Here is a 22,437-nt window from a genome sequence, read left to right as displayed (position 1 = left end):
AAAAAATTTAAATGAAATTTTAGAATCATTTGATGCAATTGGAGTTTTCTTCTTAGGCAATTTAGCATGGGTTGATTGCCTAGAGCTAGATGTCTCACCCTTATACATAAAAGCATGATTAGGGCCAGAGTGAGACTTCCTAGAATGAATTCTCCTACTTTTGCTCCCGGGGTAACCGGCAGGGTACAAAATGTAACCCTCGTTATCCTGAGGCATGGGAGCCTTGCCCTTAACAAAGTTGGACAATCTTTTGGGAGGGGCATTAAGTTTGACATTGTCCCCCTTTTGGAAGCCAATGCCATCCTTGATGCCAGGGCGTCTCCCACTATAGAGCATGCTTCTAGCAAATTTAAATTTTTCATTTTCTAAGTCATGCTCATTAATCTTAGCATTAAGTTGAGCTATGTGATCATTTTGTTTCTTAATTAAAGCTAAGTGGTCATGGATAGCATCAACATTAATGTCTCTACATCTAGTGCAAATGGAAACATGCTCAACGGTAGATGTAGAGGGTTTGCAAGATTTTAGTTCAACAATCTTAGCATGTAAAATGTCATTCTCACTTCTAAGATTGGAATTTGTAACATTGCAAACATCTAACTCTTTAGCCTTAACAAGTAATTTTTCATTATCACTTCTAAGGCTAGCAAGAGAAACATTTAATTCTTCAATCTTAGCAAGTAATTCAACATTATTATCTCTAAGATTGGGAATTGAAGCATCACAAACATTTGAAACAACCTTAGCATTTAAACTAGCATTCTCATTTCTAAGGTTGGTGATAACATCATGGCATGTGCTTAGCTCACTAGATAATTTTTCACATTTTTCTACTTCTAGAGCTTAAGCATTCTTAACCTTAACATGCTTCTTATTTTCCTTAATTAGGAAGTCCTCTTGGGAATCCAAGAGTTCATCCTTTTCATGAATAGCACTAATTAATTCATTTAACTTTTCCTTTTGTTGCATGTTTAGGTTGGCAAAAAGGGTACGCAAATTATCCTCCTCATCACTAACATTATCCTCATCACTAGAGGTTTCATATTTAGTGGAGGACTTTGATTTTACCTTCTTCCTTTTGCCGTCTTTTGCCATGAGGCACTTGTGGCCAACGTTTGGGAAGAGGAGGCCCTTGGTGACGGCGATGTTGGCGGCGTCCTCGTCGGAGGAGGAGTCGGAGGAGCTCTCCTCGGAGTCCCACTCGTGGCACACATGGGCATCGCCGCCCCTCTTTTTGTGGTACCTCTTCTTTTCTCTCCTCTTGCCCTTCTTGTCGTCGCCCCTGTCACTATCACTAGATAACGGACATTTAGCAATGAAATGACCGGGCTTACCACATTTGTAGCACACCTTCTTGGAACGGGGCTTGTAATCTTTCCCTTTCCTTTGCTTGAGGATTTGGGGGAAGCTCTTGATGATGAGCGCCATCTCCTCATTGTCGAGCTTAGAGGCATCGATGGGTTGTCTACTTGATGTAGACTCCTCCTTCTTCTCCTCCGTCGCCTTGAATGCGACCGATTGTGCTTCGGGCATGGAGGGGCCATCTAGCTCGATGATTTTCTTTGAGCCTTTGATCATCAACTCAAAGCTCACAAAATTTCCTATTACTTCCTCGGGAGACATTAGTGTATATCTAGGATTTCCTCGAATTAATTGAACTTGCGTAGGGTTAAGGGAAATGAGGGATCTTAGAATAACCTTGACCATCTCATGGTCATCCCATTTGGTGCTCCCGAGGTTGCGCACTTGGTTCACCAAGGTCTTCAAGCGGTTGTACATGGCTTGAGGGTCCTCGGCTTGGTTGAGTCAGAACCGACCGAGCTCCCCCTCGATCGTCTCCCGCTTGGTGATTTTGGTCACCTCATCTCCTTTGTGTGCGGTCTTGAGTACGTCCCAAATCTCCTTTGCGCTCTTTAATCCTTGCACCTTGTTATACTCCTCTCGACTTAGAGAGGCGAGGAGTATAGTGGTGGCTTGGGAGTTGAAGTGTCGGATTTGGGCGACCTCTTCCGAATCATAGTCTTCATCCCCCGGTGATGGTACCTATACTCCAATTTCAACAACATCCCAAATGCTTGTGTGGAGTGAGGTTAGGTGATGCCTCATTATATCACTCCACATATTATAATCTTCACCATCAAACATAGGTGGTTTGCCTAATGGGACGGAAAGTAAAGGAGTACGTTTGGAAATGCGAGGATAGCGTAGGGGAATCTTACTAAACTTCTTGTGCTCATGGCGTTTAGAAGTTACGGACGGCGTGTCGGAGCCGGAGGTGGATGGTAACGAGGAGTCCGTCTCGTAGTAGACCACCTTCCTCATCTTCTTCTTCTTGTCACCGCTCCGACCCGACTTGTTGTGTGAAGGAGATCCCTTCACTTTGTTGGCAGACTCCCCGGATGGAGACTTCACGTGGCTTGTAGCGGACTTCTCACCGCTGATCCCCATCTTCTTGGCGTGATCTCCCGACATCACTTCGAGCGGTTAGGCTCTAATGAAGCACCGGGCTTTGATACCAATTGAAAGTCGCCTAGAGGGGAGGGTGAATAGGGCGAATCTGAAATTTATAAACTTAAGCACAACTACAAGTCGGGTTAGCGTTAGAAATATAAACGAGTCCGAGAGAGAGGGCACAAAACAAATCGTGAGCAAATAAAGAGCGAGACACGATGATTTGTTTTACCGAGGTTCGGTTCTTGCAAACCTACTCCCCGTTGAGGTGGTCACGAAGACAGGGTCTCTTTCAACCCTTTCCCTCTCTCAAACGGTCACTTAGACCGAGTGAGCTTCTCTTCTCAATCAAACGGAACACGAAGTTCCCGCAAGGACCACCACACAATTGGTGTCTCTTGCCTTGGTTACAATTGAGTTTGATCACAAGAAGAATGAGAAAGAAAAGAAGCGATCCAAGCGCAAGAGCTCAAATGAACACAAATGTCGCTCTCTCTAGTCACTATTTGATTTGGAGTGATTCCGGACTTGAGAGAGGATTTGATCTCTTTGGAGTGTCTAGAATTGAATGCTATAGCTCTTGTAATGTGTTGAAGGTTGGAAACTTGGATGCCATTGAATGTGGGGTGGTTGGGGTATTTATAGCCCCAACCACCAAAAAATGGTCGTTGGAAGACTGCTGTCGCATGGCGCACCGGACAGTCCGGTGCGCCAGCCACGTCAGCAGACCGTTGGGGTTCGACCGTTGGAGCTCTGACAGGTGAGGCCTCTGGGCTGTCCGGTGGTGCACCGGACAGGTCCTGTAGACTGTCCGGTGCGCCAACTGCGTGTGCTCTGTCCTCTGCGCGCGCAGGCGCGCATTAAATGTGTTGTAGTTGACCGTTGCGTGCGAAGTAGCCGTTGCTCCGCTTGCACACCGGACAGTCCGGTAAATTATAGCGGAGCGCCCTCTGATTTTCCCGAAGGTGGCGAGTTCAGAGTCGAGTGCCCTGGTGCACCGGACACTGTCCGATGGTGCACCGGACAGTCCGGTGCGCCAGACCAGGTTGCCTTTGGGTTGTCTTTTGCTCTCTTTGTTTGAACCCTTTCTTGGTCTTTTTATTGGCTTATTGTGAACTTTTGGCACCTGTAAAACTTATAGACTAGAGCAAACTAGTTAGTCCAATAATTTGTGTTGGGCAATTCAACCACCAAAATCAATTAGGAAAAATGTGTAAGCTTAATTCCCTTTCAAGACCAACGAGGCTTTTGGCATCCCGTGTTAAGCTTTACAAACTCTCTCCCTAATTTTCCGTTGGATCAATCTGTCTTGGAGGGCAAGTTCCAACACCAAGCATCAACAAAACGCTGGAGAGACAAAGCCATTATCCCCATGGAATTTGCAGAAGAAGAGCTCGTTCTCATTAGAACAGCAAGAACAGAATCAAAGGGCAAGCTTGAGCCAAAATGAGAAGGCACATTCATAGTCAAGAAGAAGACGTCACCAAATTCCTACAGGCTTTAATGCCAAATAGGCGTAGACCTCAAACACTCATGGAATGTAGATAACTTAAGAAAATACTATTTGTAGGACAACAATCTAGCAGGGCCTCTGAGCCCTTGTAAAAGAACTCTGGTTATATTTGTGCAACAAGACCCGCACTCTTTTTCTCGCAAGGGGGCAAGGTTTTTAATGAAACAGAGCCATGTAATAATAAAAATAGAAAATCACCCTAAAAAGTGCAGCGAAGACGTCGAAAAAGGCACCAAGAATAGCCTTCGTTATTCGACAACTGGCAAAGTCACCACGACGGAAAATCAAAGATAACCGTCATGTGCGACACTAATCGTATCCGAGCAAAAGTCTCCTAAGGGTGCAGCCGGATCAGCACAAAACATGTGTGAAGACATCAAAGGTTGCGAAGTCATCTAAGAGACATAGAAATCCGAGAAAAAGTCGCCTAAGGGTGCAGCCGGATCAGCACAAAACTATGCGAAGACACTTAAGGGTCTAAATTCGTTCAAGAGACACAGAAATCCGAGCAAAAGTCACCTAAGGATGCAACTGGATCAACACGAAAATTGTGTGAAGACACCTAAGATTGTGAAGTCGTCCAAGAGGCATAGAAATCCGAGCAAAAGTCGTCTAAGGGTGCAACCAGATCAACATGAAAATTGTGCGAAGACACCTAATGGTGCAAAGTCGTCCAAAAGATCCAGAAATCCGAGAAAAAGTTGCCTAAGGGTACAACAGGATCAACAAAAAAAATGTACGAAGACACCTAAGGGTGTGAAGTCGTCTGAGAGACACAAAAATCCACGCAAAAGACGCTTAAGGGTGCAGTCGGATCAGCACAACAACAACGCGTGAAGATGAAGTCAGTCACAACTCGGCAAGGGGACGATGGTAGCGTTCCGCATCCAAGTTGTCAATTGACGACTATCTTCAAAAAGGGTTTTCAACAAAAATGAGCCATAGAGACTTCACACTTAGATTATAAAACCAACATGCCATTAGGGGCTACAAGGCTCCTCTTTCGGAATGAGACCACGCTCCTAGTAGTTATACAACATCAGTTCAAGTTCCTCGCCTTCGAAGAGTGTCCTAAGCTCCGACTCCACTCCACGACACGACAAAGATCGGGGATCCCACTCAGTGCCTCCATCAACACAAAAAACGAGGATCCATGTCTAACTTAGTCACCCCCGTCGCCACAATGCGATGACCCCATACCCGATGCCTCCTGAAGCGAGACCCACGAAACAGGCCCGCCAAGGCCCATGCGTCACCGCCTGCGACAACCACAGCGCCCACGCATAGACACATCAACGCAACCCCCTCGCTTTGGAACACTAACCTTTCCGTTTTATCACAACTAGCATAGCCCCACTCGAAGGCCCCTCACCAGTTTCAGCCTCCACCGTAGCCCCACTCGAAGTCCTCCTCAAGGAAAAATCTAAACCCTAACCCCTATTCGATGGCTCCGAATAAAAAAACCATCCCCATCACTGAAATATGACGGACCCTGGCACGATAGGAGCGTAACACAAACGATGGAGTCAAGACTACCCTTCTCCTTGTCCAGCAAACCAAAATTTCCCTGTGTAGGCTCAGTCATCGGAATTTGCGCAGGCACCAAACCAGTGTCAGTGTGCACCAACAACATAACCCCCCAGGAAAGTATTATCACCCTTTACAGTTGTGCTTTGCTCCAATCATCATCACCAGCACAGTGCGTAGTCTCCGCATAACCAGGCTCGATATCGGCAACGCCAGGCCACGAAGGCTGCTGCTCCATGTCCGCCTCAGCTCCACTAGTCTCCAGCGTACAAAGCAACTCAAAGTCTTCGACCTCCTCATCCCTCAACGTATGATACAAAAATCAACACGTTACAACCTTGACACACAAAACACATTCCTGATCAAAAACCAAAAAATAACATCACCTGCTCCACCGCCCGCCCAGTCCTCTCCCTGACCACGAAACGACCGTGCAGACCCCACATCCGGTCAAACATGGAACCAACATGTCGCTTCATATACAGGTCCTCGACTTGAAAACCCTCTTGGTCGAAGTCCAGATTACTCTATTCAAAGCTCTCAAACTGCCGACAGAGCATTGACAAAGCCTTCGCGGGTAACAAAGGAGGCATAGGCCATCAACCTGTCCGGGAGACTTGCCAGCTCCTCCTGCCACCAGCCGAGGAAACAAGTGCCTAGCTCCTCCCTGGAGCTATCGAAGGGCATCGTTACAGCGCCTAGTACGTGATAGGCCTCAACAAACAACGAATGGGCCTAATCCATGCCAGCCCGCGTCTTAGCTTCCAGCTTCTCGAAATAAGTCTCCATAGCCGGTAATTCCTACACTAGAGTGGTGACACGATCCCACACGCCCTGTGCATCCAACTGTATTTGAGTCACCATTTCCTTTATCTCGCCCAACTAGCGGTTGAGGTCCTCATTCTCTTGTTCAAGCTTGCAGGCCTTCTTCGCCAGGCATCGACTCTTTGACTCGGCCGCCGATTTTTCCCATACAACTCAGTATTCTTGGTCTGCAGGTGCTCAACCTTAGTCTCCAGCTCAGCTTTCCCGGCACGCGGCCGCGAGGTCGTAGAAACGACGAAGGTGCCATATCCCACCTAGCATGCAAAGACACTAACTTTCCACAAGCAGACTTCGTAATAAGAGAGAGATGCAGTCATGACTTGCCCGATCCCATCCCCGGGTAGGAGACACATTCATGACTCGCCCGAGCCCATCCTCGGGTGGGATAGACAGTCACGACTCGCCCGAGCCCATCCTCGGGTGGGATAGACAGTCACGACTCGCCCGAGCCCATCCTCGGGTGGGATAGACAGTCACAACTCGCCAGAGCCATCCTTGGGTGATACAGACAGTCACGACTCGCTCGAGGCCAACCCTTAGCAGGAGATGCAGTCACGACTTGCCCGAGGCGAACCCCGGACGGAGATGCAATCACGACTTGCACGAGGCCAACCTCGAGCGAGAGACATAGTCATAACTCGCCCGAGGCCAAGCCTGGGATGGACACATAGTCATGACTCACCCGATGCCATCCCTAGGCGGTACGGGCAGTCACGACTCGCCCGAGGCCAACACCGAACAAGCAGTGCATTTCCGACTCGCCTGAGGGCATCTCGTGCGATGCTCCAGCAATAATAGGAATAATTTGATAATGTTTGCTACACGGATTTTGCATATCATAGTGATGTTTGTCGTTCCGTATCTATGTTTCATACAAATTTTTACTCCCGTTGCAACGCATGGGCACATACCTAGTAGCATGTTTAGGACCACATCAGTTGATCGTGCCCTTATGGTACGAGGCATCAAGAGCCCGAGCCGAAGATGCAGTCACGACTCGCCCAAGGGCAATCCCGGGTGGGATACGCAGTCACGACTCAACCGAGACCATCCTCGAGCGGGACAGGCAGTCACGACTCGCCCGAGGTCAAGCCCGGGCGGGAGATGCAATCACGACTCGCCCAAGGCCATTCCCGGGTGGGAGACGCAGTCATGACTCACCCGAGGCCAAGCCCAGGCGAGAGACGCAGTCACGTCTCGCCCGAGGCCATCCTCGGGTGGGACAGGCATTCACGACTCGCCTGAGGCCAACCCCTAGCGGGAGATGCAGTCACGACTCGCCTGAGGCCAACCCTGGACAGGAGACACAATCTCGACTTGCCCGAGGCCGACCTCAGGCGGGAGACGTAGTCACGACTCGCCCGAGGCTATCCTCGAGCAGGAGACACAGTCATGACTCACTCGAGGTGACCATCCTCAAACGAGAGATATGGTCACGACTCGCCCGAGGCCATCCCCCGGGCGAGACAGGCAGTCAAGACTCGTCCGAGGCCAACCCCTGACAAGCAGCACATTTTCAACTCGCTTGAGGGCATCTCGGGTGATGCTCCGGTAATAATAGGAATAATTTGATAATGTTTGCCACACAAAATTTGCATATCATAGTGATGTTTGTCATTCCATATTTATGTTGCATACAACTTTTTACTTCCGTTGCAACGCACGGGCACATACCTAGTAGCATGTTTAGGACCACATCAGTTGATCGTGCCGTTTTGGTATGAGGCATCAAGAGCCCTCCATTTTATGGTGATGCTGACTCCATATGCACAGATTGTGTTGAATTTCTGTATCAATCACTGACCGATGCGCGCAAAAGGAAAATAGTTGTACAATACCATAACAATCATAATATTGTGTTTGACTAGCTAAGATTGTTCTAGCCTTGCGCGGGTGTTTGATTAATTGGTTTACACCGTTAAAAATATTCGTTTTAGATATATATGAGCAGCAATATATGTGAATATATATTGAGGTGAATTATCTTAACAGACAACTATCTTTAGTAGTAGAACATTTTAGCCTACAAATATAGAAGCATCATCAGCCTAGATGTTATATTTCTATAGTATTGTTTACATAGAGCTGAGTGGATATATACATGCATCGAAACAACAAAATATCGGCATTAATAGGAACAAAATAATGATACTTTGAAGTGTGTTTCTTCAGCTACGTACTGACAGCGAATCAACCATAGATATACAAATTTCTTAATACAATAAAATATTGGTCTTAAAGGGCGCACAATCCAGATAAAAATAACAAAATATGCAATGCCTTCTACGATTATGTCTAATCTTTATGGAGATCATTATCCTCTTTCCTAATATGTAGTGCTCCTTTCTTGGGTCTGTATGGGTTTCGCATAGTGGTAAATACGAAGCTTATTATTTTCTGACTTCAAAGAAAAGTTAAATCTGTACCTTTTTTAATGCTTGTATATATTTGTCTGCAAAATAGCTATATTACCAAGTTGTTGGTGTATCGAACACTAAACTTTTTTTTCTTTATTGGTTAAAATAAGTTGAAATATCTAAAGAAATAAAATAATTTTGTTGTTAAATACTTTCTTAAAATGGTGGGAACCAGTCGATTAATTGTATTTGAGCTCCTAGCAGGTTGAAGCGTAGTGGGACTATAGTGCTACTCGCAAGAGGCCAGGCATTAATGGAGGCGACCTCCCACTTCTCTCTTGCACTTCTCTTTGTCTGTCGTAGTGCCATTGCCCACTGCATTGCTGTGTAAGCCAGAAATCCACAAATCGATCCATAGGAGGTGTGAGATGAACGGGCGGCTTTCGGCGAAGTAGCAGTGCCTGGAGGCTGGAGGTGAAGGTGCCCAACCTGTTCTGATGCCCCCATCTAGTTGGATGTCCACGGCCACGACGGCGACCGAGCTCCTCCGCTAGGTCGCTGATCCTGCCTCCCGCTCCGAAAGCTCGCGACTTTCCTCTCCGACGACGATGTGTACACGACAAGAATGTGTTGGCTCGGACCCGCGGAGACTGTGGCGTCCTTGCTGCGGAGAGCGGACAGGTAGGCCACGGAGGCTGCCATGCGGGTGGTCGCGGTGTCCGACCGCATCGTGGAGGAAAGCAAGGGGTGTGTGGCGTGGCCGCGTCGCTCGCGCGCCGTGTGCAAGTAGGGCCTCGCTTGAGTCGCCATAAATACAGCTACGGCGGACACCCACGTGCAGCGTGTAGAAGAAAGTGGAAGGCGTCCGATGCTTCAAGGTCATAGCGTGCAGTGCGTGGTGGTGAGGCCGCTGTTGGCCGTTCGAAGATAATTGGATGGTGAATTGAAGACGGAGCCACGTGGATGTCCTCTGCGTTTACTTTTGCTCCCGCGGTTAATATAGTAAATAAATAAATAAATGTGTTTAGAATTAAGAATCATAGTTTAAATCTTCATGTGTGTATAATTTTAGTTTTTTTTTATCTTTTAAATATGTGCTAACGACGGTAAAGAGTGGTGCTTCGAGACTTGTGACTACTTTTATATGTTCACGACTGATGGTCCTTCCGTGGATTCCTTTCGAGCTGTATTGGAAAGGGATGTACTCTATTTGGCCTGTAACTAACCTGTGCACTGATTCTATCTTGCTCCTCCCGCTAGACATCTCTAGAACACAAGTTGTTGACAATATCTGAGGACATGGTTGGAGCTGCTAGTGTGGTGTTGTGTTGGCAGACAGGCAGGCATGCCGCAAGGAGTCCTGGAAGAAGGATGCGTGGATCGATTGCAGCGTCACACGCGGCGGCAACAAGAAGAGGCACCGACGGACGCATCGCGTGCCCTTCTCCCCTCCCCTCGTGCGTTGACAAAAAAGAAAGTGAAGTGAAGAATCAACCAACAATGGCCGGCGGAATCCACCGACCACAATGCTGATTTTGTTTGAGCCATCTGGACTGGACTGGACCCTATAAAAAACAGATCAGATCTCCCCCACCCTCGCTTCCCCAGCCTGCAGGTTGTCGTCGCCCTCTTCCTCCTCCTTCGCTGTTGCTGTTGCTGTTGCTTCCGCTTCCGCCGCCGCCGCCGCGGAAATCAAACTAATCTGGTAACGGAAAAATCTCTCCTCTTCCACTTCCTCGCCACACACAATACTTATTCTGTGTGCCATTCCCCTCCCCTTCGTCCGGGATCTTGCTACTTCTTCTTTGCTTAGATCGAGACCACACCGTTCCAGAGAGATCCCCCAAACAAAAAAAGAGCACGGGATCGAAATGGAGCTCGACGGCAAGTACAGCAAGGACCAGAGCCTCAAATGCGAATGCCTCCTCTTCGGTACGTACACACAATACAGCCTCCTCTCCTCATTGCAAAACGCTCGTGGTCGTCAGCCAATCGCACGGACCACAGATCAATCAACAGCTGCTTTTGCTTGTCTCCTCTGCTAGACCTCGATGACACACTATACCCGTTCAACTCCGGCATTGCTGCCGACATAAAGAAGAACATCCAAGGTAGTACAAGTACATTGTACATATACACCCTAGCCCGAGTCCATGTCCTCCTTGTTGCGTGCTGATGAGAGTGGTGCTCTTACAGACTATATGGTGCACAAGCTCGGCGTTGACGAGGCCATAAGCTTGGACCTATGCGTCCTCCTCTACAAGCAGTACGGAACCACCATGGCTGGCTTGAGGGTGCGTGCTCTACTACACAGTTCCAGAATTATATATGTAACTGCTTCTTTCTTGTTTGTTTCCTGGCCCTGATCGCTTCTTGCTATCTTGGTTGCCCTCTTCTGTTATTAAATAAAATATAATAGGCTGTTGGGTACCAGTTTGATTACGATGACTACCACAGGTACTGTACTGTACTGGACTCAGATTCGGCTTTCTTAAGTTTGCCATCTGCATTTCAGGTTCCCTAATAGTTCTCCCGCTTAATTCCTGTGCAGCTTTGTTCATGGGAGGTTGTCTTATGACAAAATCAAGCCTGATCCTGTGCTTAGGAACATCCTCCTCAGCTTACCCATTCGCAAACTTGTACGTGGCGTGGCATTTCTCCATACTGGCTTGGCTTGGCTTTTGTTTAATTCTAGTATTTGTTTCTATATAGGTGTTCACAAACGGTGACAGAACACATGCTTCAAGGGCCCTCAAGAGGCTTGGCATTGAGGATTGTTTCGAAGGAGTCGTGTGCTTTGAGACACTGAACCCGACATCTCCTCCTCCTCCTGTCCCAGCTCAGGAACTTGAAATCTTTGATCTAATGAAGCATCTGGCTCATCCACAGCCCGCGGTGCAGCTACCAAAATCACCTATCCTATGCAAACCGTCAAGGGAGGCCATGCTGCAGGCTCTCAAGGTCGCCTCCATTAATCCACAGACAACTGTAAGCACCTACCTGCTCGTCATGGACGATCTGAGGGCTACCTTTTTCTTGTATGTTAAATAGTAATGCTACCTTTTCCTTCAGATATTGTTCGATGACAGCTTCAGGAACATTGAAGCTGCAAAGCAAATTGGAATGTGTACTGTCCTGGTAAGCAATCTCCCCTGTAAACATACTGATGCTATAGAGAACTTTGATGAATGAATGAATGAATGTGCCAACCAGGTTGGAACATCTGAGCGGAAAAAGGGTGCTGACCATGCCTTGGAAAGCCTCCACAACATGAAGGAAGCACTGCCGGAGCTGTGGGAGGAAGCTGAGAAGGATGAAGATGTGAGGAATTCGAGCAAAGCCGGAATCGAGACATCTGTGATCGCGTAATCTTTTTTGTTCCTTGGTTACAAATGTAGCCCCTTCTGTTTTCCTTGGAGGACAACACGAGGTGGTGGTGTATGAAAAAAGAGGAGACCTCCTCAAGGGGTGGGGGGGACTGACTGATACTACGACCACTGATGTTACACCCCGTAAACTATTACTATCCAATAAGAATGTTTTCTTCTTCAACTATCTAGGATGGTCATTTTGTTGGTGTTTAGTTAAAGCAGCTATCCAATATTTTTTTGGATCCAAATGTGTATGTCCTCGCTACTTGGTTCTTCATGCTTATGAATGTGGAGTGATGATGTCCTGTTGTCCTTGGATTCACCATTTACTTCATTATATATGACAACAAATGCTTTAAATTACCATGGGATCAAGCTGCTCTAGATTTCTCATTTAGTGAAGTACATGGATGAAAACAAATGCTCAAGCGCTTATACATTACCATTGTTAGTAATACAAAACTGACGTACAGCGCCAGTTTTTTGAGTCAGAAATGCAATCAGCAGACAACACTGTACATCGTCGCTATTGCTAGTGTGCATAACATAGGGGTCCACCACAAGTGCTTTAACTTTTACTGTACAGATCTCCACATCCCAATGCTATTGGGCAGATCAAACAGGAACTCGAGATGGAGAATCCCCTTGTCTATCAAGTGTAGATCCCGTTTCCTTCCCACATTCAGATGATTTTGCTACATGGCAAGTGATTTTGCTAGCCCTTTAACTGGACATTCCTGATTCTTTGACTGACTTCGATTAATGTTGTTTTCACTTGTGGAATCCAGTGATGACGCTGAGAATGATGAAGATGTTATTGATGATAAGTCAGCGCAAAATGAGCTTGACAACATATTTCCTGCAAAAAGCATAACCATAGCTCTGAATGAATAATAATGATGAGTTAGTTGCTACATTTACAAACCACCAAATATCTATGTAAGTTCAAAAGACTTCGAAGAAACAAAACCCAAACCATGTTTGCTCCTGAGCCTGGGACCTATGTGGTGATTGAAGTTCCACACTATAGGCAGTTTTCCTATGGGACAGAAAAAGGTAATAGGAATATATAGCATGACGTACCACTGATTATAGCAGCCTGGAGTCTGTCTCTCACGACCCTCACAAATTTGTAAAGATCATTATTACAGTTAAGATCCTTCACCAATTCTTCAGCGCCATCCACAGAGGGAACACATTGTACTACTGTTATCAACAAGTAAAGGAATTTCAACATTATGTGACATCTAATACAACTATCAGATGGCTCAACTAAAGGCCTCAACTAAAAACCTGTAACTCACATGTGTATCTTCCTTCAACAAGCTTTACGCAAAAATAGCACTCCTTGTCAGGACTTTGCACATCAATTTTATTGAACATAAATTTCACGCCTTGCAAAAAAAAAAATCATGTGTCAGATGCTATTGCATCAATCTAATATACTAATTGACTCACTAAGATTTCAATTACCTTCTCCTCCAACAACTTGAAAACCAAGAAACTTATTGTACCATATAAGAGCTTTCTCTAAGTTCTTATCCTCGTTTGTGTCACTTTCAGATTCAAGGGATTCAATATCTGCCATCAAATCAAGATTTACTAAGGCATATAGATTTCAAAACATGCATATCCTTAAAAAAGGGGAAAATGAGTTAAGTTTACAATAAGGCTATCTCCAGCAGCTTACCATCATATCACTCATCGCATCTCTTATTTCAAATCTCACTATGTGAACAGTGTAGTATAGTCTATAGTGCAAAACCGTGTTTTGCACGACCATAAGCATTATCTGCTAGAAATAGCTTAACAGAGATATGATGTATATACATCAAAGTAAACCCAGGTTTTTTAGAAGCAACAGTAATTCATTCGTATCTGAGAGATCAATAGAACCCCTCTAAACCGAGATTTTGTAATATTAAATTCTGGTAAAGCACTGCTAATTGAAAATTCAGTTTAGAACAGATACCAGGGACCATTCATGTAAATAAGCAAAACAGAGGCTTCGTTAATAAATAAAAAACAGGGGCTTCATCGATATAAAGAATCCCCCATAATAAAATCCTAAAACAACTACACTGACGTACGGTGATAAAGAATCACAAGGATTCAAATATGTGGTTTAGAAGGGAAAAAATGACTGAAAGCTGAATACCACAAATGGTAACTTGTTGACTGTATAATCACTAATAAGTAACTACAATTACCTTTGAGTTGAATTGATATGGCATTCATGCATTCATCTCTTGTAGCCCTACGACCCGTAACCAAGTGTGTGAGCTGCTCATTTGTTGCAGTGGTTTTTAAAATCGACTCAGTCATGAGATTATGTTTTGACCTTCTGCTTGTTTGGACTGCAGTGAAGAAAACTTCCATGAGATGAGATTGATAAAGAAACCCGGGGGCAAGTTTGGAACCAAACAATAGAAAGAACAGAAAATTAGCACAAGTGAGATACTGTTAGCATGTATAAGAGTGACAAAATGAAATGAACGATGATGATACATTTCACTATAATTACATAACAGATGCAGTCGCATGGAAATGCTTGTGCAGTTGTGCTCACCGGAGAGGGCCTGTGCTAGATCTGATTCTAACTTCCGGAGATGTTGTTTTTGTTCGCTGAGTTTTGCTGGCATTCCAAAAACACAAATACGAGTAAAGTAATTTTGCAAATAATATTGAGCTTAAACAACTAGATATAGATAATATGCTAATGGCAACTGTTGTACTGAAAGGCAACGACCAGTGCTATTTGTCAAATTGATGAGGTGCTATAAGGTCTGGATGAATTGAGAACGGCCACGTTGAGAGAACACCTTTAGCAAGAAATGGGTACTACTACTAGGCAGGTGCCACTGAGTGAGTACAAGTCCAACATAGTACTAGTAGGTGGGGTTGTGTCAGGCAGAATCGAGCTTCCCTGGTAGAAACGTGGACTGGTTCTAGGAGCCTATGTGGTGGATTGGATGTTGGCTCCCCACGGAATACAACACACTATGGACCTGGCTGATCCATCATGATGACTAAACCATAGATCGAGGGCGAAGCCGAAACAGGTAAAAAAACAAAAGTGGGGGCGAAGAGGTTGATATGCCTCGGTTGGAGACGGTCTGGTTGGCGATGGAGCGCGCCTCGAGGAGGGCGGCACTGAAGGCCGAGGAGGCGGCGGCGGCCCAGTTCCGGGAGTCGATGAACCGCCGCTGGATGGCGGCGCGCTGCTCCTTCATCCTCCGGCGCAGATCGGCGGCGGCATCCGCCATTGGCTGCTGCGGGGTGGCACCGCGGTAGGCGTTGGAGAAGAAGAGGAGCCTGGAGTTCAAAATTCTTTTGGGGGGAAACGAGAAAAAAAAACACGTCATTTATCCTTGTCCCTTCTCGTCGTGCAAGGGCAAGGGGAAAGGAACCAAAGGATGTCGTCGGCTCTTGGGTTGGGCTTTCTTGTAATGCATGGGCCAAAACCTTAAGAAAGGCTCAGTCGTATGTATTTTTGTGTTTGATTTGAATCTCAACTCGTAAAATCATTTTAAATAACCTCCCCAGCCTAGTTAGAAGTAATTTTTAAGATCTTTTCTTGCCTTTTTAGTTAAAAATTATAATAAGGTTTTTGAACCATAGAAAATAACTAATTTCAAGAAAAGTCTTAGATATATATTAGTACAACAAAACTCCAATAAAACATTTATAACTCTTTTTTATAGCAATTTGAAAACTTCATTAACCTTCACACAGCATTAAGGGCCTGTTTGAGAGAGCTTTACTTCAAATGCTTCAGCTTTGGTTTTCCAGTTTTACTATAAAACAGCTCCATCAAATTATTAAGGTGAGTTCTAGGAGCGTTTGGTTTGTATATGGACTCCAACTTATATAGTACAATTGATTTGTGTGGGTTTCCTTGATTACCCTTGATGATTAGTGTGTTGTCACCAGAGAGAACGGAAGTTGTATGTTGCGTAACCAGTGGTATGGTGGGTAATTTTTGTACAGCTTCATGAGGAGATATAAAAACAGTGTTTTTGAAGCACCCTCTAAGGACCTTCATGAATTTTATGAAACGGGCCTCTAGTTTCGATTTTTTTTAAAACTAAAGCTCGTGGAGCTAGACCTGTTTGGGTCGAAGAAGTTCAAACAAAATTGAAATTTTTGAAGTGAAGCTCTCCCAAACAGGGCCTAAATCGCTGGCGACCAAATCTGATACAACGTCTGAAAAATTATACATCCAAATCAACTCTTGACTATCAGAACCAATAGTAGCAAGATGATGTGCTACCTTGTTACACATTCTAGGCGCAAACAACACCTTAACATCATTGAAACATGACAAAATCAGGAACTTAAGCTCCCTAATAATCACTCCATCATGTGAATCATCCCAATCATTCGATGTGAGGGCATCTCAAAGACACTTACAGTCTGTTTCAATTTCCAGAGTCATCATACCTTGGTTTGAAGCAAAATTCAGAGCTTTTAAACTCTTGAAAGCACGTCAAAAAGCTTCTAATGATTAAATTGAAGCCTAGAATATTTAAAAAACAATAAAAGTTATTTGAACACCCTAATGGATACTTAGCCATATTTTTTAAAACACAAATGGAACTTAAAGAGAGTTTAAAAGACGGCAACGAACGAAACATGCATCTACTTTGCAGGGAAGCCATCAGAGCTTGGTTCCTGGTAGTAGTTAGTGTGGTTATTGCAGTAAGCTGGTAGTCATCCTCTTTTCTCTTGAGACGAGCTAATCCTTTTTCAGCGGAGCCTGAGGTGAGATTGCCCTGGATTTTTTTTTATAAAGAAAGCTTATATTAAAGTTACCAAGTACATTACATCAAGAGGATACAAAGCCTTGGTACAAAACTTTCGGCTTCTCGCAGCCAACTAAAGTACGAAACCACAGTACCGAAGCAAAACTAGATCGCCACCCATGTGCCCAGGGAAAAAAAAAGCTCTCATGTGCCCGAGAAAAAAAAAGCCATGGCCGTCCGCCCCAAGAGTCGCGACCCCGCAGCAACCAACGGCTGAGCCTCCTCTCGCCCAAGAGATTGCCCTGGATGGCTTTGCATATATCAATGACGAGAGACCTCAGACCTGCTCCTGCTGTGCTTCTCATCCCTCGTCTCTGCAGCAGCTCCACCGGCGGGGGGAGAAGATTTGATGTTGTTTGCCCAGGGTCTCCAAACAGAAACAGAGTAGCTTCATGAATCATAAGCGTTCAGTTTAAAAGGCCAGTGTCAATGTTGTGAATGCAACAGATCATGGACAGTAGGAGTTCATTTCTGGTGACTTTCTGTAACAAAGATGGGTTTATAATATCTGAGACAAGTGTGGTAATTCCGTAATTGCCACTCATGACATCAGATGGGCACGGACAGAACGTTCCAAAATTCTCTAGCGTTATGCATAACTTGCTGTCACTTTACAACACCTAATGTCCCCATAAATTAAATGACGATTCCGTATGCTTGAACATGCTGCATCAACCTGATAGGTGTTTCAATTAAGCAGCTACGAGGGTCCGCTCTGTGGAGGGTGACGGTTCAATCTCAAGTAGTGGATTCTTCTGAAACTCATTCCTCAGCTGCCCACAGGCTGCGTTAGCGTCAAGCCCACGGGTCCGTCGAACGCTAACGGTTATCTTGCGTGCTTCTAAAGCATCAACAAAGGCTTGGACCTAATTTGCAGTATAATAGTGTAAATAAGATCAGTAACTGGTTACGAAATAATAGTTTCTATTTGTTTGTTATAGGACATAAAGCACGCATACCACTTTTCTGTAAGGTCTCTTGTACTCGGAGCCTTCAATTGGGTTATAGGGAATCAGGTTCACATGGTAACCACCTCCACACATACGAAGTAGTTCTGCTAGCTCTTCGGCATGCTCCTTTTCATCGTTAATCCCAGCTGGCCACGAAATCCACTCTAGCCATGTTAGTACTGTCGATGAGTAATATTTTCTCCTGAAAAAGATAGAATCATCTGATACCTAGCAGAGTGTACTCGAAGGATACCCTGCGCCCAGTTTCAAGGAAGTAACTCTTGCAGTCATCCATTAGTGCTCCCAAGGGGTAAGACTTGGCGCTAGGAACAATCGTCTCCCGCAGCTTCTGATTTGGGGCATGCAGACTGATTTCAAATACGACAGACTTGTCAGCAACAAATTACAGGGGGGGAAATGCTGCATCTGCTTCTTGGTTCCTTATTATGTGTTGCTGCTCAACCAGAAGTTATGCAATCAAATCCTTGAACCAATTATATTGTGGTGACCAGATATCATACTTAAGTGTATTAACAAATTACAAGCTAAAATAGGGCTCAGGTTTTGTGACTGGAGGATCTTCACAAGCAAAAAAATAAGAGGCCTGCACTATAGCATGGTGACTGACCGCCAGTGCTAATGGTATGTGATATTCAAATTCGTAATAACATACCTGACTGCCAGCGTTGACTGAAGCTTGTGAGATGCTAGCATTTTTATTGTATTTGGAACACCAACTGTAGATATTGTCATCATCCTTTGCCCAATTTTTAGTTCCTGACAGCATGAAATCCACGCACTTGTTAAAGTTATAGCTTATATGGAAAGATATTCATGGTAAATTGTCGCATCAAATTAACAGGATGAGAGGAATGTAGCCTAGTTACTTGTCAACAGACCTTATTGAAGCATTGGTGTGCTTCTAGAACTGACTTGAGGTTCATCATGGGCTCACCCATCCCCATGAACACAACATTTGTCACCCTGTGTTTGAACGTCTCCTCGATGGCCAACACCTGCAATGGCATAATATTTAACGTTGCATTGAGGGATGAAGAAAGACAGAGGGGTTGCTGAGGGAGGACCTGTTCAACAATCTCATGTGGTTGAAGGTTCCTTGCAAACCCTCCCTTCCCCGTGGCACAAAATGAGCAACGAAGGGGGCAGCCGACCTGTATATGCATTACAAGTGTCAAAAGAAAAGAAAAAACATTGGCATACATACTACCGTTTGAATAACAGTGCCCAATAGCAGAGGATCCACTGACAGCACCTGTGATGAAACACAGGCAGTGAGCCTAGAAGAGCCTTTGTTGTCATCATCGACAGGAATCCCCACTGTCTCGATCAACCGGTTATCCTCCAACTTGAGAAGTATCTACAAGAACAGAAAGAATTGTCATGAGCCCCCAGACCAGTGCACGTGGAAATCCCAGCAGCATGCGATAAATAATAAAGGCAGTGTGGACAGGGCTATTTGCTTGATTGGTGTTTTACTGTCACATATCGTCATATCTATGACCTTGGTAGTGCCATCCGAGGCTGTGACGGCGTGGTGCACTGGCGACCGGCCAACACTCCACCCAGCGCCAAGCAACGCCTCCCGGAACGCCTTGGGCACTGCCAGTGAAAACAGTCAAGATTTAGAAACTGCCTAACAGTTTTTTGTCGGTTGATTGGGTTGCGGGAAGCAAAAGAGCAAGCAGGTGCCGTGCGTGAACAAAAATCGAAGGCCCTAGCTGGTAACACCCACCGTGGTTGAATTCTTGGATTTGCTTGGCTCTTGATTTGTAGAGGAGGTCGTGCAGCTGCTTGCCCCGGTAGCTTTGCTGCGCAGGCAGAATCAAAGTCGGGTAAGGCAAAGGCAGGCAGGCAAGGTAACCGAACCAAACAAAACCTGCCGGGCGCATTGGGTCTGGTACCTGGCCGAGATCGATGGCAAGCTGGCGGAGCTGAGGCTCCGATAGGCCGAGCAGTGCGCGGCGGGAAGTCCCCTGAGACTTGATGCCGGCGGGGACGGGAACGGGTACGGGGACGGAGGCGGTGGCGGTGGCGGTGGCGGTGGCGGTAGCGCGGAGCGCGCGTGCGAGGGGAGCGGCGCGGACGTGCTGGGGCGCAGCCATTTCATCCTGGATTACGGATTGGGCAGAGTCTGGCTCTTTAGATTTTTTTTGCCCTTCACATGTTATTTTCTTTCATTTGGGCCTCTTTAAAGGGCCCACGTAGATGGAGATATGTGTGGGCATCGCCTCTGGTTTGCTTTTTTTTTCATTTCCCTCCCGTTAGAAATATGACGATTAGATATAGTTTAGGAACCTCATTTTTTTCATAGAATTTTTATTTTACCAAAGAAATTTAGTTCATTTTTCCTTGAAAAAACAGAAATCACTTGAGAAAATGAAGTTCCTAAACTAGCCCTTAGATGGAGTACATGTGTAAATGGGCTAGGGAATCTACACTTAAATTTTGTGCAGATTGTTGGCAAGATGAGCAGAGTCGGCAGCCCGTGATTCGCGTTAAATGTGTACATGTTGTTAGAGGTTTGGTGTAGCGCGAATGTCGACGTCGTTCATACTGCTAGACCGTGATTGCTTCCGCTCGTGACTGAGTGCTCTTCCATAAACCGGTTAAGTTGAAGCCACCATTTACATCTAATCAACAATCAAGTTGTGTTTTATCACTAATTACCCAGGTCTTCACCACGGATTTACATACTACTTTTGTGAAGATACAAAAGATGATCGAATATGAATATGGTAGTTCACTCGGGTAGAGGCAAGGCGGACAGGCGGCGATGAGCGTTCAGATTCCGGTTGTTGAGCGCCGCAGCCTGACGGTGATCTTTTGGGTACCTGCGCGACGACCGGTGGGCATCGTCGTGGTCCTGGGCGGCTGTGAGTTGCTGCAGCGACGCGACGACCTGGTCCATGGTTGGCCTCTTCCTGGAGTCCTCGGAGAGGCACTGCAGCGCCAGCGCTGCCGCCCTTTGGACGGCCGGCAGCGGGTAGTGGCCGGCCAGGCGGTCGTCCAGGATGCGGGAGACGCGGCGCTTGCTGCTGAGGTAGGGGCGCGCCCAGTCGACGAGGTTGTGCTCGGTGGCCGGGCGGTTCTTGTCCATGGCGCGGCGGCCCGACAGCATCTCCAGCAGCACGACGCCGAAGCTGTAGACGTCGCTCTTCGGCGTGAGATGACCTGTTGCGAGATATTCCGGAGCAGCATATCCGTAGGTGCCCATGACTCTGGTGGACACGTGGCTCTGGTCGCCGGTTGGCCCGTCCTTTGCCAAACCGAAGTCAGACAGCTTGGCGTTGTAGTTCTGAAAACACACACAAAAGTCTCAGTTATATGTTAGGAGCTTGTTTCAGTTATATGTTCAGATATATATACATATATACTTACCGAATCCAGGAGCACGTTGGATGTCTTGAAATCTCGGTAGATAACTCTGGCCTTGTCGCTGTGCAAGAACGCAAGGCCCTTGGCTGCTCCCAGGGCAACTTTGATTCGTAGGTTCCAGGAGAGCGGCTGGAAACGTGAGGTCCTGAAAAGATGGTTCTCCAAGCTTCCTCGCGGCATGAACTCGTAGACGAGAAGGCGCTGCTCGTCTTGGAGGCAGTACCCTACGAGCCTTACGAGACTGGGGTGAGACAACTGGCCCAGGTAGTTGACTTCAGCCAGCCACTCCCTGTGCCCCTGCAATCCCTGCTGGTTGAGCTTCTTGACAGCGATGACCATCCCTGTGCCGGGCCTGGCCGGGGCGAAGGTGGTCTCGTCGATCCACCCCTTGAAGACGGAGCCGAAGCCTCCCTCGCCGAGGACGCTGTCGGGCCGGAAGTTCCGGGTGGAGGTCATCAGCTCCGTCAAGGTGAAGCTCCTGACATTGGCACACCGGAGAATCTCACCCTCGCTGCGAGGGAACGGTGATGTGGAAGGGGAGGCGGCGGTGTCAGAGCTAATCTTGGTTCCCCAGCAGTTGCCCATGGCAGACTCAGGGATGCTGGTGGAGGGAGGAGGCAAGAAGAATAGTAGGTGAGAGACAACAAAAGCTTTGTTTTGGCGTTCTCCTTCCCCTGGCCCTTCCTCTTTTATTTATTGACGCCAAACCCCATCATGTCCGTCTCTGTATATCAATCAATGTTCAATACCAATATCTATATATCTAATATTAAAAGAGCCAATATCTTTATTACTTTTCTGTCCGTGTTTCCCTTACTATCTTCGCCCGCCCGTTCATACGTCTTTATGTATATTCAAGTCTTAATCAAGATATCTAATCCAAAATGATCCATATCTTCTTGTTTTCCCCTTTGACTACTAAATAAATTATGCAAGCAGCAGAGCAGGGTGTCGTGTGAACTGGTGCGTGTGTGAACTGATGCAGTGATGCGTATTAGTCGTCAGTGGCGCGCCCTCCCCTGGGAAAAAAATTATGTTCCCTCCCCTGGGCCTGGTTGCTGCTGCCCGTGAGACCATCCTTTTGACTTGTTTAGTGGCGTGGCGTACTGTACAGGAAGGAAAGGAGTCGCTGTCCAGCTGCACAAGTCAAACACGTCCATCCACCAGCAACAGCAGGCAGCTCTGCTACCTTGTCCACTAGAGATCACTTGCTAATTAAATTTTGACCGCATGATTACTGAC

At 46.2% G+C, this 22,437-nt stretch overlaps 5 protein-coding genes across 5 annotated transcripts; 1 reads left to right on the top strand and 4 right to left on the bottom strand.

Moving 5' to 3' along the window:
* Positions 1-8,349: 8,349 nt before the first annotated feature.
* Positions 8,350-9,406, bottom strand: LOC100382442 (uncharacterized). Its single transcript, NM_001175184.1, has one exon. The coding sequence runs from the start codon at positions 9,178-9,180 to the stop codon at positions 8,890-8,892; it is 291 nt and encodes a 96-aa protein (NP_001168655.1). The 5' UTR covers positions 9,181-9,406; the 3' UTR covers positions 8,350-8,889.
* Positions 9,407-10,065: 659 nt separating this feature from the next.
* On the top strand, positions 10,066-12,364 carry LOC100283872 (uncharacterized). Its single transcript, NM_001156770.2, has 9 exons — positions 10,066-10,378; positions 10,487-10,605; positions 10,719-10,784; positions 10,870-10,967; positions 11,093-11,130; positions 11,225-11,312; positions 11,386-11,661; positions 11,746-11,811; positions 11,887-12,364. The coding sequence occupies exons 2-9, from the start codon at positions 10,545-10,547 to the stop codon at positions 12,040-12,042; spliced, it is 849 nt and encodes a 282-aa protein (NP_001150242.1). The 5' UTR covers positions 10,066-10,378; positions 10,487-10,544; the 3' UTR covers positions 12,043-12,364.
* A 91-nt stretch (positions 12,365-12,455) lies between these two features.
* LOC100280185 (uncharacterized) lies at positions 12,456-15,365 on the bottom strand. The gene is made up of 7 exons (NM_001153117.2): positions 15,145-15,365; positions 14,614-14,679; positions 14,255-14,401; positions 13,518-13,625; positions 13,349-13,438; positions 13,128-13,250; positions 12,456-12,903 (listed from the first exon to the last, which is right to left on the bottom strand). Exons 1-7 carry the CDS (start codon positions 15,308-15,310, stop codon positions 12,740-12,742), a joined length of 864 nt encoding a protein of 287 aa, NP_001146589.2. The 5' UTR covers positions 15,311-15,365; the 3' UTR covers positions 12,456-12,739.
* A 1,920-nt stretch (positions 15,366-17,285) lies between these two features.
* LOC100193530 (Radical SAM superfamily protein) lies at positions 17,286-19,946 on the bottom strand. Its single transcript, NM_001138641.2, has 10 exons — positions 19,722-19,946; positions 19,553-19,628; positions 19,322-19,419; positions 19,073-19,177; positions 18,885-18,971; positions 18,699-18,815; positions 18,473-18,576; positions 18,028-18,167; positions 17,809-17,945; positions 17,286-17,715 (listed from the first exon to the last, which is right to left on the bottom strand). The coding sequence occupies exons 1-10, from the start codon at positions 19,920-19,922 to the stop codon at positions 17,542-17,544; spliced, it is 1,239 nt and encodes a 412-aa protein (NP_001132113.2). The 5' UTR covers positions 19,923-19,946; the 3' UTR covers positions 17,286-17,541.
* Positions 19,947-20,413: 467 nt separating this feature from the next.
* Positions 20,414-21,857, bottom strand: LOC100283086 (uncharacterized). Its single transcript, NM_001367099.1, has 2 exons — positions 21,199-21,857; positions 20,414-21,115 (listed from the first exon to the last, which is right to left on the bottom strand). Exons 1-2 carry the CDS (start codon positions 21,778-21,780, stop codon positions 20,561-20,563), a joined length of 1,137 nt encoding a protein of 378 aa, NP_001354028.1. The 5' UTR covers positions 21,781-21,857; the 3' UTR covers positions 20,414-20,560.
* Positions 21,858-22,437: the final 580 nt, after the last annotated feature.

This window comes from Zea mays, chromosome 8, assembly GCF_902167145.1.
Source record: "Zea mays cultivar B73 chromosome 8, Zm-B73-REFERENCE-NAM-5.0, whole genome shotgun sequence".
In the NCBI taxonomy this organism is placed as follows: domain Eukaryota; kingdom Viridiplantae; phylum Streptophyta; class Magnoliopsida; order Poales; family Poaceae; genus Zea; species Zea mays.
The sequence above is the reverse complement of the archived record's forward strand: the minus strand, read 5'-3'. Positions and strand labels throughout refer to the sequence as shown.

Bases quoted from the DNA above. Each gene is read 5' to 3' on its own strand.
- LOC100193530 (NM_001138641.2), bottom strand. From the start codon at position 19,922: ATGGCTGCGCCCCAGCACGTCCGCGCCGCTCCCCTCGCACGCGCGCTC. The intron at 19,629-19,721 runs GTACCAGACCCA...CTGCCTGCGCAG, and splicing joins TTGCCATCGATCTCGGCCAG to CAAAGCTACCGGGGCAAGCA. The intron at 18,168-18,472 runs GTATGTTATTAC...ATTTGAAATCAG, and splicing joins CAGTCAACGCTGGCAGTCAG to TCTGCATGCCCCAAATCAGA.
- LOC100280185 (NM_001153117.2), bottom strand. From the start codon at position 15,310: ATGGCGGATGCCGCCGCCGATCTGCGCCGGAGGATGAAGGAGCAGCGC. The intron at 13,439-13,517 runs GTAATTGAAATC...TTTTTTTGCAAG, and splicing joins TCAAGTTGTTGGAGGAGAAG to GCGTGAAATTTATGTTCAAT. The intron at 12,904-13,127 runs GTACGTCATGCT...TGCTTTTTGCAG, and splicing joins CCAGGCTGCTATAATCAGTG to GAAATATGTTGTCAAGCTCA.
- LOC100283872 (NM_001156770.2), top strand. From the start codon at position 10,545: ATGGAGCTCGACGGCAAGTACAGCAAGGACCAGAGCCTCAAATGCGAA. The intron at 11,131-11,224 runs GTACTGTACTGT...ATTCCTGTGCAG, and splicing joins GATTACGATGACTACCACAG to CTTTGTTCATGGGAGGTTGT. The intron at 11,662-11,745 runs GTAAGCACCTAC...CTTTTCCTTCAG, and splicing joins CCATTAATCCACAGACAACT to ATATTGTTCGATGACAGCTT.
- LOC100283086 (NM_001367099.1), bottom strand. From the start codon at position 21,780: ATGGGCAACTGCTGGGGAACCAAGATTAGCTCTGACACCGCCGCCTCC. The intron at 21,116-21,198 runs GTAAGTATATAT...GTGTGTTTTCAG, and splicing joins CCAACGTGCTCCTGGATTCG to AACTACAACGCCAAGCTGTC.
- LOC100382442 (NM_001175184.1), bottom strand. From the start codon at position 9,180: ATGGGGGCATCAGAACAGGTTGGGCACCTTCACCTCCAGCCTCCAGGC.